The sequence below is a fragment of the Gymnoscopelus braueri genome (assembly GCF_963280865.1).
Source record: "Gymnoscopelus braueri genome assembly, chromosome: 24".
Classification (NCBI taxonomy): Eukaryota; Metazoa; Chordata; class Actinopteri; order Myctophiformes; family Myctophidae; genus Gymnoscopelus; species Gymnoscopelus braueri.
In genome coordinates, this window is record NC_137626.1 from 2,745,902 (window position 1) to 2,766,766 (window position 20,865).

A 20,865-nucleotide genomic window follows, 5' to 3' on the forward strand; every position below is an offset into this window, starting at 1 on the left:
AGTAGGGCTGTGTCACCATTTCAGTCGACGGTTAAAATATATATATTTCTGTTTGCCTTTTAGGCTTCAGAATCAAACATTGCACAGGGCAGATATGACAAATAATTAAAGGGATAGTTCACCCAAAAAATGAGGAGACTTGAATTCATGGATATGTTTTAGTTTTTGTCGCATTTCTATAAGACAATAATTTGATGACCAGCGGACCGGTAGGCAGCGGTTCCGGTAGGACACAACGGAGACTCTTTGTGTCTCCTACCGGAACCGCTGCCGGTCATCAAATTATTGTCTTAGGAATGAGAGAAAAACAAAACAATATCCATGAATTCTAGTCTCCTCATTTTTTGGGTGAACTATCCCTTTAATTGTGTGTTTGGCATTGAACATTGGAATATGAATTAAAATATATATATTTCTGTTTGCCTTTTAGGCTTCGTAATCAAACATTGCACTGGGCAGATATGACGAACAATTAAATATACAAAGAAATTGAGATATTTAATAATTTATACATAAAAAAGCAGATCTACAAGCTTACAACGCGCCACTTCTGCTTTTTTATATTTGAAAATGTGTGGATTTTGTTTTACATGGAAACGATTATGACGATTACGCAAACAATAATAACGATAAAATAAATAACGATTACCTCAAATAATAGCGATTAGACGATAATGTAACAGGCCTTACCGTGGAGCGCTCCTTGTAGCCGGCGGCGGGTCCTCCTCCGCCGCCGCCGCCGCCGTAGCGGTACGCCTCCTGCTCCTGGAGGAGGTGGGGGGGCTGATGATGATGATGGTGGTGGTGGTGATGATGGTGGACGTGGTGGTTGGGGGGGCAGGGGGGCGCGGGGGGGGTCAGGCCGGGGCTGCTGCTCCTCCTCAGCTGGGTGGAACACTCCAGGAAGTCCTCGCTGCCCCACCCACCACCGCCGCCGCCGTTGTTATTCTGGCCGCCCCCCCCCACCCCCGCTCCCGCCACCGACAGCCCCCCGCCACGCTGCGTCTCCCCGCCGTCCCACTGCTGCTGCTGCTGCCCCGCCCCCCGGCCCGGGGAGCGGAAGTATTCGCCGCTGCCGCTGCCGGGGGTCTCGGGGCCGTCCGGGGTGCCGGGGGGCCCCGGGTCCGAGGGCTTGTTGTTGGGGGCCCCGGCCGTCCTCGCCGGGGGCCTCGCTCTGCCCTGCTGCTGCTGCTGCTGGCCCTCCTGGTTGTGCAAACAATTGGGATTTAATTGTGTTTTTTTGGCTAAAAAATATATATACGTCAAAATGACTTTTCTGTTTTAAACAGGCCAGATAATATCTGCCACATTATGACAAATAACTGAAATATACACGGAGACCAGCACCAATAATCCTACTAAACAGGCCAAATATTTAACCGCTTGAATCCTCTAGCCTTTTCCCCGTCTACACCAAATCTCTTATAGCCGATCTACAAGCTCAAAAGACGCGTTGTGAGCTTGTAGATCGGCTATTTTTGTGGTGAATGTTCCCCCCCAGAATATGGATGCTGCCTGGGGTTCAAGTGGTTACTAACTACTACTTTCTTTCACTGACGAAAACTGAATATAAACTAAAGCTATGATGACTAAAACTAAGACTAAATATATTGACAATTTCGTCAATAAATAAAAACTAGACTAAAATGTTAGTGAGCGATCTAGTGGAGAAGTAGTCTGCCCCAACGCTCCTGATTTCGTGTATAGAGGGGCGGGTGTATAGAGCCGGCGAGAGATTGCGGCTGATCCCATTGGTTCACCGATCTGTCCGTCAACCCCCGCCCCGTTAAAGGGGTAGTTCACCCCCAAAATAACTTTTTTTCTATTGATTACTCACCCCATGGAGCCTTGAATTCATGGATATTTTTTTGTTTTTGTCGCATTCCTTCCTTTATTATTTGATTATAATAAATTTAGCCCCATTGATTCCGGTAGGAGACACAAATGCATTTGTGTCTCCTACCGGAATCAATGGGGCTAAATTTATTATAATCAAATTATTGGCTTAGGAATGTGACAAAAACAAAAAAATATCTATGAATTCAAGGCTCCATGGGGTGAGTAATCAATAGAAAAAAAGTTATTTTGGGGGTGAACTACCCCTTTAACACAACATTACGAGCGACGCCCACTGCACTCTGGTTGGTTGGGAAATGAAACACTTCCTCATACCGAGTACACCGACGCGCTGGGCCAGGCTTTTATTTTTTAGCTAAACTAAACAATAAAAGCCTGGAGATCGAGGCTAGTGGAGAAGAGATCCAGTAGAACTAAAAGACATTTTATGTTTGGTTGCGCTGAGGTGTTGCGCTCTGAAAATAGCAGATCTACAAGCTCACAACGCGTCGCAGCGCGACGCGTTGTGAGCTTGTAGATCTGCTATTTTCAGCATGCAACCAAGTGTAAAATCAGCCATTATGATGCCATCAAGGCACCGCCAAATCAACTGTAGATTTAGTCGACTAAAATCGTATGATATTTAGTCGACTAAAACTAGACAAAAACTAAAACATTTCAGATGTACTATAATATGACTAAAACTAAATGAGAGTTTTACTCAAAAGACTAAAACTAAACCTCAATGTTCTGTCTAAATCCACACTGCACCAGTACCTCCTGGACGATCACAGAGCTGGTGTCTCCTATGGAGGCGGTGAAGGCACTCATGGCGCTGAGCGCCGGCACGGGGCTGGTCTGGTTGGAGGGGGTGACGGCCGTGGTGATGGTGACGTGCATGCCCTTGCTGGCCGCGTCCACCACCGCCCGGTAAATGGCGTCCACGGACTCCGGCGGTCCTCCTCCACCTCCTCCTCCTCCTCCTCCACCTCCCCCGGGGAGGAGCCTGTCCAGCCCCGCTGCTCCTCCGGGGGGAGGCAGCGCCTCGTCGCCCTGGGGCTGGACCACGACGTCTCTCTGCTGGCCCTCTGTGAACTGCTGCCCGTGGCTCAGCATGCCCTGTGGCTGTGGGACACCAGAGAGGTCACTTGTACTGGACGACAACAGTAAGGTTTATTTTTACACGCACCTACTATGCAAAAGGTGCTGTGAAGCATAGTCTAATATTGGAAATCCTTTGTCGCTGCCCTACATGTGAGCCGGCATACAGGGCAGTAAGTAAGTAAGTATAGTCTATATTCTAGGAATTAAAGAGATATATTCCCAATACGGATGGCCAACCAATAACCGTTAACCGTTAAGAAATCTGCAACCGGTTAACACTAACGGTTAAAAATAAATAAAACAAATGGCCAAGTCTGCACCTGCAACCACACGTGACTTCCACTTTATTCTTCTTCTTCCTCGTCTTCGTATTGGTATTTTTTATGTGTACATAGCGCAGTAGACTTGGCCCTTCAAAATAAAATGTATTTTGGCCCTTACACAAATTTTTCCTTAACTCTTTCAGTGCCAAGAGTATTTTCATAAAGTACTCCCAAACTGCCAGGAATTTGCTTTTTTTTTTAATTTTTTAATTTTGTAATTTTTCATTCAAATAAATGATCTGATTGGGGTTTTAAACCCATAATACAGTTCTACCAGTAGAGAGCAACAAATCGACACATTGATGATCTCGCTGGCTCACTCGCCCCCTCCCAAACAGGCTCACGTCATATCCGGTCAGAACCGGATGTTGACATTTTCGACAATCGTTGATCGGGCTAAATTACGATGCGATACACGACTACGATGACTGATCGTCACCCAGACCAAAGAGAGTAGACGTGGACCTCTCCGTTTGCTTTTTATACCGTGTGAAAAAACGTGACTTTCCCTATTCTGGCCGAAAATCACCGGAGAAAAACAACGTGACCCGGAAAAGTTTTTTTTTTTTACATCCGGCTCCGGGTGAGTCTGAAGGAGTCAGGAAGCGAAAGTGATCATGAAAAATAAGCAGAATAGCGCGACCACAGTCAAAAGTAAAAACTCGGGATTTCTCGTGCTGGCACTGAGGGTACTCGGGAAAAACTCGGGATATGTCGGGGCGTGGCACTGAGAGAGTTAACGGTTACCGATTAATTAAATCGGTAAGGCCTAAGGAATGAGACAAACTAAAAAATGTATGATGAATTCTAGTCTCCATGGGGTGACTAATCTATAGAAAACATTTTTTTTGTGGTGAACTATCCCTTTAAACTTGTTATATCTACAGTATATACTATATGACGCGCAAAAAATATGTCACACTTTAGTTGGCAGCCCCAAGCCCCCCCCCCTGCTGAAACACAGTGTGTGTGTGCGTGTGCGTGTGCGTGTGCGTGTGTGTGTGTGTGTGTGTGTGTGTCATGCTAACATCCCTACCTGGTAGTTCTGGTAGAGACAGGCCATAGAGTTGGCGTTGCTGCTGTCCGTGTAGGAGCTGTTGTTACTGTCACTGAAATTCTGTTGTGCAGCATGGTATGTTGGGTGACCTCCAAGAGCCTGTTGATGCTGTTGTTGTTGTTGTTGTTGTTGTTGTTGTTGTTGTTGTTGATGAAGATGAAGATGATGTTGTTGCTGCTGCTGCTGTTGAAGTTGTTGCAGTTCTTGTTTGTGTTGTTGCTGCTGATGTTGTTGATGTTGAAGTTGTTTAAGTTGTTGTTGCTGCTGAAGTTGTTGCTCAAGTTGTTGTTGATGTTGTTGCTGTTGAAGTAGTTGATGCTGCAGTTCTTGTTTATGTTGTTGTTGTTGAAGTTGTTGCTGCTGTTGAAGTTGTTGATGTTGTTGTTGTTGCTGAAGTTGTTGCTGATGTTGAAGTTGTTGCTGCTGTTGAAGTTGCAGTTGTTGCCGTTGTTGAATTTGTTGTTGTTGCTGTAGTTGTTGCTGTTGTTGAATTTGTTGTTGTTGTTGCTGTTGCTGTTGAAGATGTTGTTGATGTTGTTGTAGTTGTTGCTGCTGTTGAAGCTGTTGTTGAAGTTGTTGTTGTTGATGTTGTTGTTGTTGAACTTGTTGGTGATGTTGAAGTTGTTGTTGTTGCTGTTGCTGTTGTTGAAGGGCTTGATGGTGCATCTGCTGTTGTTGGTACATGTGTGCTCCACTGTTAGCATGCGGCTGCAGATTGCAGATCAGCGATGCAGGGTTTCCTGGAGAGAGAGGAGGGAGAGGAGGAGAGTTTGACTCAGAATGTTTCAAAAAGACCCACACTTCCAGCTCTGAGCTGCACCAACAGGAGAGGCGAGTTGGAGGGGCGGAGGTAGAGAGAGAAGAAGTAGTCATGTCCCGATTAAGTCCCCAACCCCAGATTGTCTAAATGGCCTCATGGATTGTCAATGCATGGATGTCACAAATAGTTTTTGCAGCTCAACTCAAACACAAAACAGAAATAGTCCTCTTTGGCTCCCCAAACATCACCAACTTTTAAAAGATAGCCTGGCTAGCCTGGCCATAAATGTAAATCCAGTGGACAAAAACCTTGGGGGTTTTATGAATTCTGAGTCTGACCTCAGTTTTGTCAAAATTAAAAGAGTGGTTCAAACCTACTTTTTTCAGATAAGAAATATAGCAAGAAAGTGTTTTCTTATTGATTTTATTAACTTTTAAGGCTCAAACGGGTCTTGCACCCCTGTATCTTGTTGAGCTCCTGTCCCCCTATAACCCTGGCTCTCGTAAAAGGTCCCCAAAACTCACTGTGTTAACCAAGGTGAGTTCAAGCTCCTACACTCTGGAATGCCCTGACCCGAGTCAATTCCACAAGTTGATCACTTCTGAAAACATACAGGTATATGTTCAGAAAAGCCTTCTTGTAAATCACCCGTTCATCCTCCCTTTTCTTCTAGGCCTATTGCCTAATCTGTCTTTATAATATTATCCTCGATCTCCAGGCTTTTATTGTTTAGTGTTGCTAAAAAATAAAAGCCTGGCCCAGCACGTCGGTGTACTCGGTATAAGGAAGTGTTTCACTTCCCAACCAACCAGAGTGCAGTGGGCGTCGCTCGTAATGTTGTGTTAACGGGGCGGGGGTTGACGGACAGATCGGTGAACCAATGGGATCAGCCGCAGTCTCTCGCCGGCTCTATACACCCGCCCCTCTATACACGAAATCAGGAGCGTTGGGGCAGCCTAATATAATATCAAGAGGAGAAAAAAAGAAAGAACATTTAAAAGGATGCTATTGGTATCCTTTTAGAGTGGATATGAATTTCTTTTCTTACTTTTTCATTTTTTTCTCTTTATAGTGTAATTTCTTCTGTGCGGCACTTTGTGACTTCTGTTTAGAAAAGTGTTATATATTGTAAATAAAGTTTATTATCATTAGATGTGCAGTTTCACTCTGAGATTGTTAAAACAGACCCGTAAAAGGAGAGCTCTCTTTGAAATGGAGTTACTCTGATACAACTATGATAGTTACTGGCAGCTGAACGCAACAAAACCAGGGACATCCTCCTCAAATCCACTGCTTACAAAACAACCAGCGAGGAGGACAGCGTGTCTGAGTCAGTCAGTCAGGCGTTATTATGGATTCCACCAACGTTATAGGATAGACCCGCCTTACCTGTGTCTGATTGGCTTCCTGGCAGGCATAGTTTTACTGAGGTTAGGGTTTAAGTTAAGATTAGGTTTAGGCATAGTTGCAAAAACGCTAGGAAGGAATAACTGTCAATCACAGCGACTAGAGGCCAATCACAGCTGGGTCCATACATTTAAGTTTATACCAAGCTAACCTCTCCTATATGGATGTATAACTATTTCTGACAGAAAATGCACAATTTTCCCTCTAAAGTTGCAATGTAGGCTAACACGTTTATCTATTCCCATGTAATTGTACATACATTGTTTTGTTTGGATTGTTTTTTGCTTTGGCAATATACACGTATGTTTTATCATGACAATAAAGCTCTTTTGAATTGAATTGAACATTGAGAGAGTGAGAGAGTGAGTGAGAGAGAGAGAGAGTGAGAGAGAGAGAGAGAGGGAGTAGAGGAGAAAGTCGGACTATATTTATTTTCTAATATGAATTTAATACACTGTCTGTCTCATCCCTTTGTAAGCATTGCTCTCTGCCCGCCACACTCTCTGTATCTCTCCTCGCTTTTTCTCCACACACACACACACACACACACACACACACACACACACACACACACACACACACACACACACACACACACACACACACACACACACACACAGTAGTGACAGCTGCTGCCAGGTCAAGGTTGCCATGGGAACAGGGTGATGATTGGTGACGCTATTGGTCGCTCAGACTGCCAGGAAGAGAAGTGGTGTGTGTGTGTGTGTGTGTGTGTGTGTGTGTGTGTGTGTGTGTGTGTGTGTGTGTGTGTGTGTGTGTGTGCATGTCATATACAGCCACACAATTCCCCGCTTATGTGTAGATTTCCCAACTGACCGGATAATATGGATAGAAAAATCCCACCAGAGTGCTGTCCGTCACAATACTGGGAGGCAGTTAGCGCTGTAGCTAACCACGTGCTAACCGTGCGCCAACGGCTAACCGTGTGCTCTTAACTGTAGTCCCAGTTTACACAAGGTGGCCCCTAGGCCTGTCACAATTATTACATAATAGCCTAATCGCAATTATTTGAGATAATCACAATTATTTTATAAAAATCGTCATAATCGTTTCCATGTTGAACAATGTTCATATATTTTCAAACGTTTTCAAAAATAGTGGAAATAGCTGATCTACAAGCTCACAACACGTCGCATTGCGACCGTCGTGAGCTTGCAGATTTTAGCATTTTTTTAAAAAGTATAGTTATTAAATATGTCAGTAATTTCTTTGTATATTTAGGTTATGTGTCATATCTGCCATGCACAACTTCAAAGCCTAACAGAATTTTTTTTTTTTATTCATAATGTTCCGGTGTTCAACGACAAAAACACAATTAAATCATTAATCGCAAATTTGAAATGTCATTTAAAATGTCATAATCGTGACAGTCCTAGTGGCACCACCCGTTTCCTTTTTAAACCCAGCCACACGTTATGCACACACATGCATGTGATGCTAACGTTTCTAAAAAAGGACATGTACACATGCCACTAGAGGCCAAACGCTACACAGATCCTACAAACGGTCTCCTAAGTGAGCGCCGTCTGGCGGCAGATCTCGTGAACGTCCTATGTTTACTGATGCTAGATCACGCGAGAGAGAGAGTGTTGCTGGGACAGAGGAAGGTCGATAACAAAGTAGATTTTCTCCTGAAAAAAAGCCATTTTAGTGTGAAAATCTGCGGAATATTGTGTGTGGCTTGTGACGATCGGGTCCAATATTTAGTTCAGTGGACCATGGGACTAAAGAATGGTTCAGAAGCTGTGTTCACGTTCACTCTTCCGTTGGAAATAAATAATAGACTTCAACCTGCTTCTGCTCTCCTAAAAAAGGCGGCCACCTACTTCACACAGATGCGGGACGTTTTTTGCTCTTGGCTGCTACCCAAAGTGTCTAAGCAGAAGCACAGGAAGTAGCCTGGGATCAATACCATTTTCGGGTTTCTGATCCAGTCTGGAGCGGAAATAACTTTGCGTCATCCGGAACGGGCCGGAACGCACGACCGGAAACCTCCGGCGCCCTGCATCTCCAACATGATTCCCCCATAGTTTAACATTTGTTTAGCTTGGTGTAATCGTTTAGTTTCTTTTGATATAATAATCGTTTTTTATTCTAACTCATTGTCGCTTTGACACTAAACTAATTGATTTGCGTTATCTGTGAACAAAAACAATGCGACGCCAACCGGCGTGTGATCGGGGGAAGTACATTAGAACGGAAGTCCCCACTCTATTTATCATTAGACACTTTGTGCAGTGGTTCTTTTCTTTTCTCACTGTGAGTGTGGATAGACAGGACTCTACCCCACCCAGCAGTTGTGTACATTTGTGTACACAACGTGGTTTCCACAGCTCGTCTAATAAACGCTGGCAAGGGGATAAAAAACTGTGTTTTAATATCATGCAGTCAATGTGTTAAAGTGCAACATTTTCTAATACATTTGAAAACCTTTGATGGGAGGACACTAAAACGACATACAGTACTACCACCACGGAGGGGGGGGGGTAACATGGGCCCTATTTTAGACAATTTGTACCACAAACGGTGGATGGGTGTAAACATGTATTGGTCCATTTGGTTGCCCCTGGACATTTCGTGTGTGGAGGGGGGGAGCTGGTAATTCAAGCCATGCCAGGGTTTGTTTTGCTGTTGTCGTTGTTTTTATACCTTTGGACACCACTGGAATGGTGTTTTCAGACAGATCTAATATGTAATAATATAACTATGTGTTAAAAAAGGACATAACCTGAATTAATGACTTGCCCCTCCGGACACCAAAACGTTCGGAGGCGAATTATTTAACACCCACCCTTCATATTGTGGTCCAAATGAACTAAAGATATGAATTCACCTTTAACTCTTTGACTGCCAGAGTATTTTCATAAAGTACTCCCCAGTGCCAGCAATTTTCGTGTTTTTTATTTTTATATTTTGTAAATTTTCATGAAAATATATTATCACAGAGCTTTTTTTAAAGACGGCGCACAAATCCGCCACTAGAGAGCAGCACATGACAGCTTGATCAGATGTCATGACAGCTCGCACTCCACACACAGTGTCAAAGAGAGAAAAACATCAAAACAGATGTGACGTTCTCCCAGAGTGTCCGATCGGACAAAATTTCGATGTGATACACGACGGCGATGACTGATCGTCACCCAGACCATAGATTATAGAAGAGAAACTGTCCGTTCGTTTGTTATACAGTGAGAAAAACCTTTTGTTTACATAATCTGGACGAAAATGACCGGGGGAAAATAATCAAAAAACGGAAATGGAACCCAGTTCATGAAACCGGATGCAGATGTGGGTGAAGTAAGTGGAACTCGAAAATAACATTGAATTTTAAGCAGCATAGCGCGATCAGAGATTAAACAATGAACGCGATTCCAACGCGTCAAACGCGTCAATGGCGTGGGTGGATTAAGTAGTAATTGACGCGTTTTCGAGTCAATGGCGTTTATAGAGTTAAGCACAGAAGGAAAACAAAGTTCACTTGACGTTGTACATGAACCTCTCCTATGTGTTCCTTACTTCCTACATGAACCTCTCCTATGTGTTCCTTACTTCCTACATGAACCTCTCCTATGTGTTCCTTACTTCCTACATGAACCTCTCCTATGTGTTCCTTACTTCCTACATGAACCTCTCCTACGTGTTCCTTACTTCCTAGAACATGAACTCACCCGTTTCACAGCCTCCATCATTTCCTCCATGCGGCATCACTGGCGCCATGTTAGTCCTCCCCATGCCGTGGAGCAGGGACTGCTGCTGGGGGTGAGGACCATGATGTGGTCCAGGATGGGGACCAGGGTGGGGTCCGGGATGAGGTCCGGAGTGAGACCCAGGATGTGCTCCGGGGTGAGGTCCTAGGTGGGGTCCAGGGTGGGGTCCTAGGTGGGGTCCAGGGTGGGGTCCTAGGTGGGGTCCAGGGTGGGGTCCTAGGTGAGCACCAAGGTGGGGTCCAGGGTGAGAACCAGGATGTGGTCCGGGGTGAGACAGCGGGGGTGGGTTAGTGTTGGGTCGGCCTAGCGGCATGCCATCAGGCCCTAGCGGTACCCCTGCTCCTGCGGGGCCCAGCGGCCCGCAGCTCCCCATGGACGAGGCCTGCATCTGGGCCACCATGTCCGGGAACTGGCCCGGGTGCGGTCCTCCCGGGTGGGGGGGGTGCGGTCCTCCCGGGTGGGGGGGGTGCGGTCCTCCCGGGTGGGGCGCCCCCCCGCCAGTAGAGTCCATGTTCTGACAGTGCTGCATGGGCTCCCCGGGGCTCCGCAGCCTCTGCTGGGCCAGCAGGTTCTGCTGACCCGAGGCGTCCCCGTAATGCAGCTGACCCGAGACGGGAGGGCCGGGCCCCGGGGCGGGTCCGGGTCCGAGGCCGGGGCGACCGGCGGCCATGTTCTGGGAGCTGTGGCTCATGGACTGGAGCAACTGGGCCATGGAGGTGTTGGGAGGGAGGCTCCCCAGACGGGCCACCTTCCGTGGCTGCTGCTCCCCGGGGCCCCGCGGGGGGCTGGGTTTGCTCAGCGCGCCGAACGCCACGTTGCCGCCGTTGTTGACGCCGTCGTGGTGATTGGCGGCGGGGGGAGCGGCGGCGGCGGCGCCGCCCGACGGCGCCTTGCGCTTGCGGAGCGGGTCTCTCTGCTGAGCCATCAGCTTGTCTCTGAGCGCCGCGCGGCCGCTCTGGGCCTCGGGCACGCTGGGCAGCACGGGGGCCTCCATGGCCCGGGGGCCGCTCAGAGACCCGGGGTGAGCCCCCCCGGCCCCCGGGGCGACGCTAGCGGGCAGAGCGGCGGCGGCACTGCCGCCTCCAGCAGCGGTGTGTTTGATTTGATTTGCTAGCTGTGCTTTGGCTGCGGCCGACAGGAGGCTGCTGGCGGGGAAGGAGGCAGCGTTCTGCTGGTTGAGGAGCTGGTTGAGGGGCATGCCCAGAAGACCTGGGGGGAGACCCTTCTGGGAAGCGCTGGGAGCTCCGAGGGAGGAGGAGGAGGAGGAGGAGGAGGAGGTGGGCGAGTACGCGGGGTTGGCGGCCGTGCCAGGAGGCATCTGGGGGTCCTTGTGGTGGTGCAGGGCGTCGGCTCTGTTGGCGGAGGGGCTGGAAGGCAGGGCGGGCCGCGGCGAGCCCACGGCCGACCTCGGGGAGCGCGGGGGCCCCTTGGCGCCGGGCACGGCGAAACTCCCGTGGTCCGAGGACGTGGAGGAGGAGCGCGAGCGGTGAGGGGAGGGCTCCGCGCGGCCCGGCGGGGGTCCCGACAGGAGGACGGGCGAGGTGACGGGGGAGGGCGAGGCGGAGGCGGCGGGAGCCCTCTGAACGTGGGCCGGCTTGGCCGTGGGTAACGGCAGGTTGCTTGGCAACGGGACGATGGCCGGGGGCGGGATGTTTACATTCATCATTGGTACCTGAGAGTGGTGGGGGGGGTTGGGGGCCTTCCCGTGGATGGGATGAGAGTGGTGGGGGGTGGGGATGGGGTCCAGGATGCCTAGGGGGTCTTTCTCCGACGTCACCTGGCGCTTCTGCAGGGCGCAGGAGGGCGGGGCGGCGGGGTGCGGGCCGGGTGGCGTCCTGCGGGGGAAGGGGGGCCGGGCGACGCCCTCCACGCCCGGAGGGGGGAAGTTCCCCCCCCGGGACACCACGGCGGCGCCCCTGACGGGGCTTATGGCGGCCGCGGCGGCCGGGGAGAGGGGGTTGCTAGTCCTGCCGCTGGCAGCCACGGCGCACGGAGAGCCGTGCAGCGTCACGCCGGGGGGAGACAGCGGCGTTCTGCCGTTGCCGTGGAGAGACGCCGAGCCGGGGCTGCTGCCGCCGCCCCCCGGCGGGAACCCGCAGGGGGAGGGGCCGCCGCCGCCGCTCCTGGGGGGGAAGCCGCCCGGACTCCCCAGGGGGTCCACGCCGCCGCCGGGGGACCGGGCGCCGCCGTCTCCGTACAACTTGGCGGCCCCTGGGGGCGGGGGGCTCAGCATGCCCCCGTACGCGGCGCGGTAAGGGGACTTGGGGCCGGGGTCCGGGCCGGTCAGCCTCTGCTGCCTGGGGTAGCCGGGGTACAGGTCAGCCACGTCCTGGGGGGGGTACGACCGCTGCTGCTGCTGGGGACCAGCCACGTCCTGGGGGGGGTACGACCGCTGCTGCTGCTGGGGACCAGCCACGTCCTGGGGGGGGTAGGACCGCTGCTGCTGCTGGGGACCAGCCACGTCCTGGGGGGGGTACGACCGCTGCTGCTGCTGGGGACCAGCCACGTCCTGGGGGGGGTACGACCGCTGCTGCTGGGGACCAGCCACGTCCTGGGGGGGGTACGACCGCTGCTGCTGAGGACCAGCCACGTCCTGGGGGGGGTACGACCGCTGCTGCTGCTGGAGACCAGCCACGTCCTGGGGGGGGTACGACTGTAACGATTACAAATTTAAGATTAAATATAGCTGCAAGCAGCGATAATACGGGGCCAGTGAATGAGAGAGAGAGAGAGAGAGAGAGAGAGAGAGAGAGAGAGAGACATGGAAACGGAATAGATTGAAGAGAGAGAGAGATGGAAGCAGAATGGATTGATTGGACGTCTCAACCTATTGCCATTAACAGGAATCAAACCCTCAACCTTCGGATTGACAGGCTGCAACACTACCTAGTGCTATAGCTTTGTCCAGGCTGAGGTTGTCTGTTGAAGATAAAAGTGAACCAGTGAAAGCAGCCGATCTACAAGCTCAGAAACACGTTGCTATCTGAAAAGTTTTGAGATTGTAGATCGGCTATTTTCAGAATGAAGTATGTCATACATTGCAAAAACATACCCTCTCAAATAAGCATTTCATGTTATCTTTACCCTTTGCACATGTATTCATTGATACATTCACGTTTTTTGCAATTCAACTTAAATGAGTCTGCATCAAGTGAGGCTTGAACCTGCAACCTTGCAGTCATGAGGCACTCACTTAAGGGAGAAGCCATTGGACCAACAGACAAGACCTGTGACAAAAGAGATAACACAGCAGCCGATCTACAAGCTCAGAAACACGTTGCTATCTGAAAAGTTGTGAGATTGTAGATCGGCTATTTTCACAAGGCTATTTTCACAACTTTGTCATATATTGCAAACAATACTCTCTCCAAGAAGCATTTCATGTTACCTTTAACAGTTGCGCATGCATTAATTGATACAGTCATGTTTTGTGCGATACAATTGAAAAGTAGCCAGCAAGAGTTGAGGCTTGAACTGCCGACCTTGGATCCAGAGGCTGATGCTGAAGCGAGACGCCATTGGACCAACAGACCAGAACCAGTGAAAAAATAATTCACACTAACACTAACACTAAGATCACTCGTTCACAAACCATTTACCAATAGAGAAATTGTATGTCTCCTCGAAACCGAAACCAGTGAAAGCAGCCGATCTACAAGCTCACAAAACGTTGCTATCTGAAAAGTTGTGAGATTGTAGAGCTATTTTCACAATGAAGTACGTCATACATTGACAAAACATACTCTCAAATAAGCATTTCATGTTATCTTTACCGTTTGCACATGTATTCATTGATACAGTCATGTTTTTTGCATTTCAACTTAAATGAATCTGCATCAAGTGAGGCTTGAACCGGCAACCTTGCGGTCGTAAGGCACTCGCTTAAGGGAGAAGCCATTGGACCAACAGACAAGACCTGTGAAAAAGGAGATCACACAGATGATACAGTTTCACGCAAATAGCTGAAAAATCCTGGGTTTAAGTGTTTTTCAAACTGCTCAAAATTGCGGACAATCTAAGGGCGGAGCTTACTGGTCAACGTGATACATGTGTTCCTCATGAGTCAAGGCACATGTGTAAGCAGGTTTAATGGCTGTCGGCCAAACGAGGCATGACTTTTGCCTGTTTAAAGTTTGCATTTTCAAAAAATCGCTATAGCGCCCCCCTCTGACCAATTGGAGTAAGATTGGTTTCAGTGATATTTGGAATGACCCTCAACATTACCGCAAAGTTTCAAAGAAATGTGAGTCTGCATGTATGTGTTAGGGGCAGATGAATAATTGTCATAAAACTGCAATATTCATTGGCTCATTAAAGCTTAATTTTTTCACTTATGGAAAATCTTTGCTGCTTGTTTGTCGGCATAGGTCCAAAGTTCATGTGTAAAACGTTTCGTGCAGATTACTCAAAAATCCCAGGAGGAGATAGGTTTTAACTGTTTTTCATATAATTCAAAATGGTGGGAGATCTAAAGGTCAGAGGTCAAAAGTCAGAGCGTGAAAGTTGTTCATCATGAGTAGACGCATGTGTGTATTGAAGTTTCATGGCTGTAGGTCAAACAGGGCATGAGTTGTACCTGTTCAAAGTTGGCATGTTGCTATAGCGCCACCTTTTGACGAAAGATTGTGAGAATTATTTCTTGATAGTTTTTCATGACCATCTACCATATGGCCAAGTTTTGTAAAAAGCGTATGCACGGTTCAGCCAGAACTGCGAAAAGTGGCAGAAGAAAAAAGAGGGGAACATTAAGACAGGTCCAGAGCTGAGCTCTGGCCCCGTAATTATCACTCAAATAATTGCTGTTAATGATTTAATTGTGTGTTTTTGGCCATTGAACATATGAAAACAAATTAAAATTCTGTTCCTTTTAGGCTTCGTAAAAAAAAAATGCACAGGGCAGAATATGACAAATAATTTAAATATACACATAGACATATTTAATCATTTTACACATGAAAGAAAAAGCAGAAATAGCTGATCTACAAAGTGACGCGATATAAGCTTGTAGATCAGCTATTTCTGCTTTTTTTTTTAATATCTGAACTAGGGGTGTGCCGATAGATCTCCCCGCGATATATCGCGATACGTTTTCGTGAAGATATGTATCGTTTTGGCGCTTTGGAAAAAATATAGTTATCGTGTATCGTATCATGAAATGAGTGGCACACCCCTAATCTGAACATGTGTGAACATTTATCAACATGGAAACGATTATGACGATCATGCAAAAAATAATTGCGATTATCTCAAATAACTGCGATTAGATGACTTTGTAATGATTGCGACCAGCCTACCTGGGGGGGGTAGGACCGATGATGATGATGATGCTGTGCAGACAGAATCATCTTGAAAGGGTTCTTGCAGTCGGGGGGGAGGGAGGGGGCGGCCGGGCCCTCGTGTGTTTTGATCCTTATTGCTCGTTGGGACGTGGAAAGCGAAGGGACCATCGCTGTTGCACCTTTAATAAAAACACCACCAAGAAAAAGACGTTAATAGTTTCTTCCAAAAAACGTCTTCAAGAAGTAAAGATCAAAGGCGAAGAAAACAAGCAGAACTGGTGATTATGAAAAATAAAAAATGAAAACCTTTTAATAGACTAAAGAAGATTAAAGAAGCAAAAAAAAGAATGGTTGTACTGAAGCTCAGACACAAACAATGAATACTTATTTAAAGTTTCTTCAGCTGCCAGTATTAAAAAGATTTAAACATTCTTATGATCACAACAAAAATCTAGATTTAGTTTTAGTTTAGTTACCGTGTATAGGATTCATAAAAATCTATTTTTCTCTGCTTCCTGTTGCTTTTTGGGAACAAAACTACTAATCACCAGAAGTATGAAGTGCATTCTCTTCTAAAACAAGCAACTAAGAGCATACCTAGCGCTGAGGTAAAAGTGCAATATATCAGCTACATACTGTCTTAAACAGATGAGACAAATAGGTCAATCAAATGAGAAAGAGCTAAAACAAATAAGTGTATCGACTAAACAAGATCCAATAAAACAATAAAACAAGAGCTTGTACAACTAGTTAACAACAAGTAGGCCAGGCGAAGAGGAAGGGTAGTGTGTCGGGTAATGGTGAAGACATCATTCTTTTTCGGAATTGCTGGCAAGGGCAGCTATTGAGAATGTTCTAACTCTGGCGGTTAATGAGTTATTAATACATTATAATGACCTGTGTGGGCTCCAGGATTGGCTAGTGTCAGAGAGGGGTGTGCCTCCATGCTCCTGTGCAGCGAGGCCACGGCCAGCAGCTTCCTCTTGTGGATGCACAGCTTGGTGACGTCTTCATCGGCCCGCACGTCCTCCACCGTCCTCTGCCTCACCACCGCCCTGGGGTCAAAGCTGAACACCTGGACGGACACGGACACGGACACGCCACACACACACACACACACACACACACACACACACACACACACACACACACACACACACACACACACACACACACACACACACACACACACACACACACACACACACACACACACACACACACACACACACACACACACGTTGGTATTAGTATACTTGTGAGTATGGCTGGGATCCGTTGAATAAACAGTGGGGGAGCGAGAGAGAAAAAACGTAACCCTTTGAGTGCTGGTGGATCTGTCCTAAATTTGTTTATAAACACCATCCGATCGCGGATTATAATGGATATAAAACTTTTGTGACCGGTTGAAAAAGGTTATAAAACACAAATCGCTGGCACTGGGTGAGTACATTATGAATACATTCTGGCAGGAAATGTGTTAACGGTAAGACTGGACTTGCGGTCTTGAAAGAAAAAGACACATTTATGAAGTAAGAGGTCTACGGGCCGACGGCGTGGAATAAACTCCCATTACACCTAAGACAGGCAGCCTGTGGACACTGGATAGCTTTAACCCATTTTGGGGCGGGAACCCCTATTTGTAACTATACAAACCTTTTGGGGTTCCTGTTGCCATGTACTAGAGATGCGCGGATCGCGGTTTTAGCCGCGGTTGCCGCAGTTAACCGCAGTTTAGGGTGGATTTGGGTCAATCAAATATAATTATTAATTAATATCGGATAAACCGCGGGTGAAATATTGCGGTAAATAAATTAATGACATCTAATATATCTATCCCTAAAATAGCTAAATCTCTGCGTGCTTGTGTCTGTAGAGTGTGTAGAGCAGCCTCTGTGCGATGCGATCATAAAATGCATTGATTTAGCCTATGGAATGTCGGTGCGTCTTTTTCTTTTTTTTTAACCGGTGCTGCTGTGCTGCGCTGAAGAGCAGTGCGCTTTGTATGTTGGATGCCGCATGTGCGGCATCCAACAGTTGGATGCCGCACAGTTGGATGCCGCACCGACATTCCATAGGCTAAATCAATGCATTTTGTTATCGCATCGCACAACTAATACTAAAACTAACGGGGAATACCAGAAAATAATAATATTTTGACATATGGGAAAAACGGTTGGTGCGGATGCGGATATTAAAATTGGATAATATAATTATTGCGGTTGGATAACGGATGGATAATGAATTTGTACCGCGGATTCGGATGACCATGAGAGGCCATCCGCGCATCTCTACCATGTACAGTATATAGCAACATACATTTGTTGTAATTTTTGAATAAATATTTGAAGTTTTTCAGAAAACTTAGGTCAGGATTTAGAAGGCGTTTTTAGAATTGGCCTCAGGTCTAAATAGGTTAAAGCACAGCTCAAGACCTATTTCTTCGCTCTTGCTTTTAGTTGATGTTTAAATCTCTGTGTTGTTACTCATGTCCTCACTGTTTTGCCTGATTCACTGCCTTTTTGCTATTATTTTAACGTTGTTTTATGCTTTTGCTTTTTTTTTTTTGTACAGACAGTCACTCGATTTAAAAGTGTGTTAAAATGCTTTTTTTTAACACAAGATAGCAGCCTTCAACAATAGCGATACATTCAGTGGTCAGGTTCGTTCAGAAATCTGCACGTCAAGTGAAGAAAGGAGGAGCGAGTTTTCCATTCATACACGCAGTGCGCACGTGTAGTTGTCTACGTTGTCAGATGATTTTATTGAAGGTTGAACAGGATGTTCAATGTGTTTTTGTGAGTTAAGTCAAATGTCCTCCGTTCTTCACTTGACGCAATGAACCTGACCACTGAATGTACCGCTATTATTGTTTGGGCTGAAACAGCGCCGATTTTCACAATAAAATGTTATCCGCTCGCGTTTCGTTCAGTACCGCCCGTCGCCGTGAACTTATAACTAAGCAGTGGTGTAAAGTAACTAAGTACATTTACTTAAGTACTGTACTTAAGTACAATTCTGAGGTATTTGTACTTTACTTGAGTATGTCCAATTTCCAATACTTTTACTTCTACTCCACTACATCTCAGAGGCAAATATTGTACTTTTACTCCACTACAATTATTTGTAAACTTTAGTTACTAGTTACTTTTCAGATATAAATGATGATATTATGAAACATAGGCTATTTGAAAATAGCAGATCTACAAGCTCTGCTATTTTCAAACATTTTAGTACTTTTACTTTTGGTACTTTAAGTACATTTTGATGTCAATACTTTTGTACTTTTACTCAAGTAGATTTTGAATTCTGGACTCTTACTTGTAACAGAGTATTTCTATATTGGAGTATTGGTACTTTTACTTGAGTAAAGAAGTTGAGTACTTTTTCCACCACTGTAACTAAGTATATTTGTCAGCTGTCAAACGCGGGTGCCCGTCGGATATCCATGGGTACCTGGCCTGTTGCAGGACTCTGCTTCATATCCAGATGAGTAAAATCGCCCCGGCTGATTGGTATGTTTTTGGTACACAGTTCTTACATGACCCTATGGGCTTCTCAATAGAAAATATAACTCCATGATGACCCAGGGAGAGGAGAGGAGAGGAGAGGAGAGGAGAGGAGAGGAGAGGAGAGGAGAGGAGAGGGGGTAGTAAATAGAAGCTCAGTACCTTGTGGAGGATGAGTGGACACTCCAGACCACATTTACATGTTCCATCTGTCAGCAGGTAGCTCTTCACCTGGTCCACACTGTGAAGCACTGAGCCACTAGGACTACACACACACACACACACACACACACACACACACACACACACACACACACACACACACACACACACACACACACACACACACACACACACACACACACACACACACACACACACACACACACACACACACACGTTTGTAATATATCGTCTCTCTGTCGGGTGGAAACCTCATGTGCAAAAAAATGCTACTTTTCAGAATTCAAAAACAGTAAAAAGCATCAGATCTACAAGCTCTCTCAACCCCACAGCGTCCACCATCTCACCTTATATAGGCCACCCCTCCGGCGGGCTCCGCCCTCCTCTGCCAGCCAATGGGCACCTGGACGGGCTCGTCTCCCCGCTGCTCGCGCTCCTTTCCTCCGTTCATGTCTTCCCGGGGATTTAGACCACGCCTCCTGCTGCTTGGCGCCTCAGCGGGGTCATGACCTCTTCAGCGTGCGGGACATGCTTCCTTCTCTCTCCGCTTCCGGTGCGGCGGGGCGGGGCCTCGCCGGGAGTGGGCGGGGCCTCGCCGGGAGTGGGCGGGGCCTCGCCGGGAGTGGGCGGGGCCTCGCCGGGAGTGGGCGGGGCCTCGCCGAGCGCCGCTCGCTGTGACCTGGCTTCACCGTCCCGGACGCTTTTTTTCTTTTTTTTGTGAGTTTGTGTGAGGGAGGGGGGAGGAGGGGGAGGGGGTAGGGGACGAGGGGAGGGGGCCAGGGACGACCTAAGATAAGATAAGATAAAAACCTTTATTGATTCAGTCGCCAAAGGAAGCACAGCAGTTAAGATACAAAATAAAATAAAAATAAAATACAGCAGGGTAAAAGACATCACATTCAACGCAACATCAGTAATAAATTAACAAAACGTTTAACATCGTCAACGCCCACCATGGTTTGATTTTATTTTAATTGTATTATTATTATTATCATCATTCTTTTTGCTCCATGTGTACAGAATGCAAACTGTATGTGCAGTAAAACCAGAGCCGTACATTAACCCATTAAGACCTGAGGCGATATTTTAAAAAAAAATCTAAATCCTAACAGTTTTTGAAAAAAAATCTAAAACATTTTTTTTTCAAGATTTTTCAAAAATAGCAGATCTACAAGCTCATAGCGCGGCACTCGGTGCCGCGCTATGAGCTTGTATATCTGCAATTTTTGAATAGCCAAAGAAATCTAAAGTGACACAGATGCGTTCCAGGTATTAATGGGTTAAAAGAGAAAGGGTCGCTTTAGGCTATTCTATGAACTCCAGGTAAGTTTCATCTTTGCTTTCGGTTGGTGAAAGGGTCTTTCTGTGTGGAGTTTGCATGTTCTCCCCGTGTCCCCTAGGGTAGGTACCCTCACACAAAACATGCAGTAATCCTGGTCTCTATACCGCCTCCCCCTGGTCAGCCGTGGGCGCCTGATGGAGGGGAAAGGAACCGGTGGGAATAACGTGTTCCTTCCACGCGCTACGTCCTACCGGGGAAACTCCCCCCTGTCAGGTGACAAGAAGCGGCCCGCTCACTCCTCATGCATTGACGGAAGGATGAGCTCAGTTCGGGGATCTCCCTAGGCTGGCAGAGGGAGAGTAGCGCCCAGTATTACAAGCTTTGGCAAATGGCGCAG

General features: G+C 47.1%; 1 protein-coding gene across 1 annotated transcript in view; it reads right to left on the bottom strand.

Moving 5' to 3' along the window:
- The window catches only part of mbd5 (methyl-CpG binding domain protein 5), a 31,426-nt gene that overhangs the window by 2,712 nt on the left and 7,849 nt on the right, over window positions 1–20,865 (bottom strand). The window contains exons 3-11 of the mRNA XM_080422005.1: window positions 19,534–19,973; window positions 19,166–19,268; window positions 16,392–16,569; window positions 15,510–15,673; window positions 10,177–12,868; window positions 4,300–5,060; window positions 2,614–2,961; window positions 691–1,203; window positions 1–7 (exon numbers count right to left, since the gene is read on the bottom strand). The exon at window positions 1–7 is cut by the window's left edge and continues 458 nt beyond it. Of these exons, the coding sequence (XP_080278131.1) occupies window positions 1–7; window positions 691–1,203; window positions 2,614–2,961; window positions 4,300–5,060; window positions 10,177–12,868; window positions 15,510–15,673; window positions 16,392–16,569; window positions 19,166–19,268; window positions 19,534–19,637 (4,870 nt within the window). The 5' untranslated portion in view covers window positions 19,638–19,973. The remainder of the gene's footprint in view (window positions 8–690; window positions 1,204–2,613; window positions 2,962–4,299; window positions 5,061–10,176; window positions 12,869–15,509; window positions 15,674–16,391; window positions 16,570–19,165; window positions 19,269–19,533; window positions 19,974–20,865) is intronic.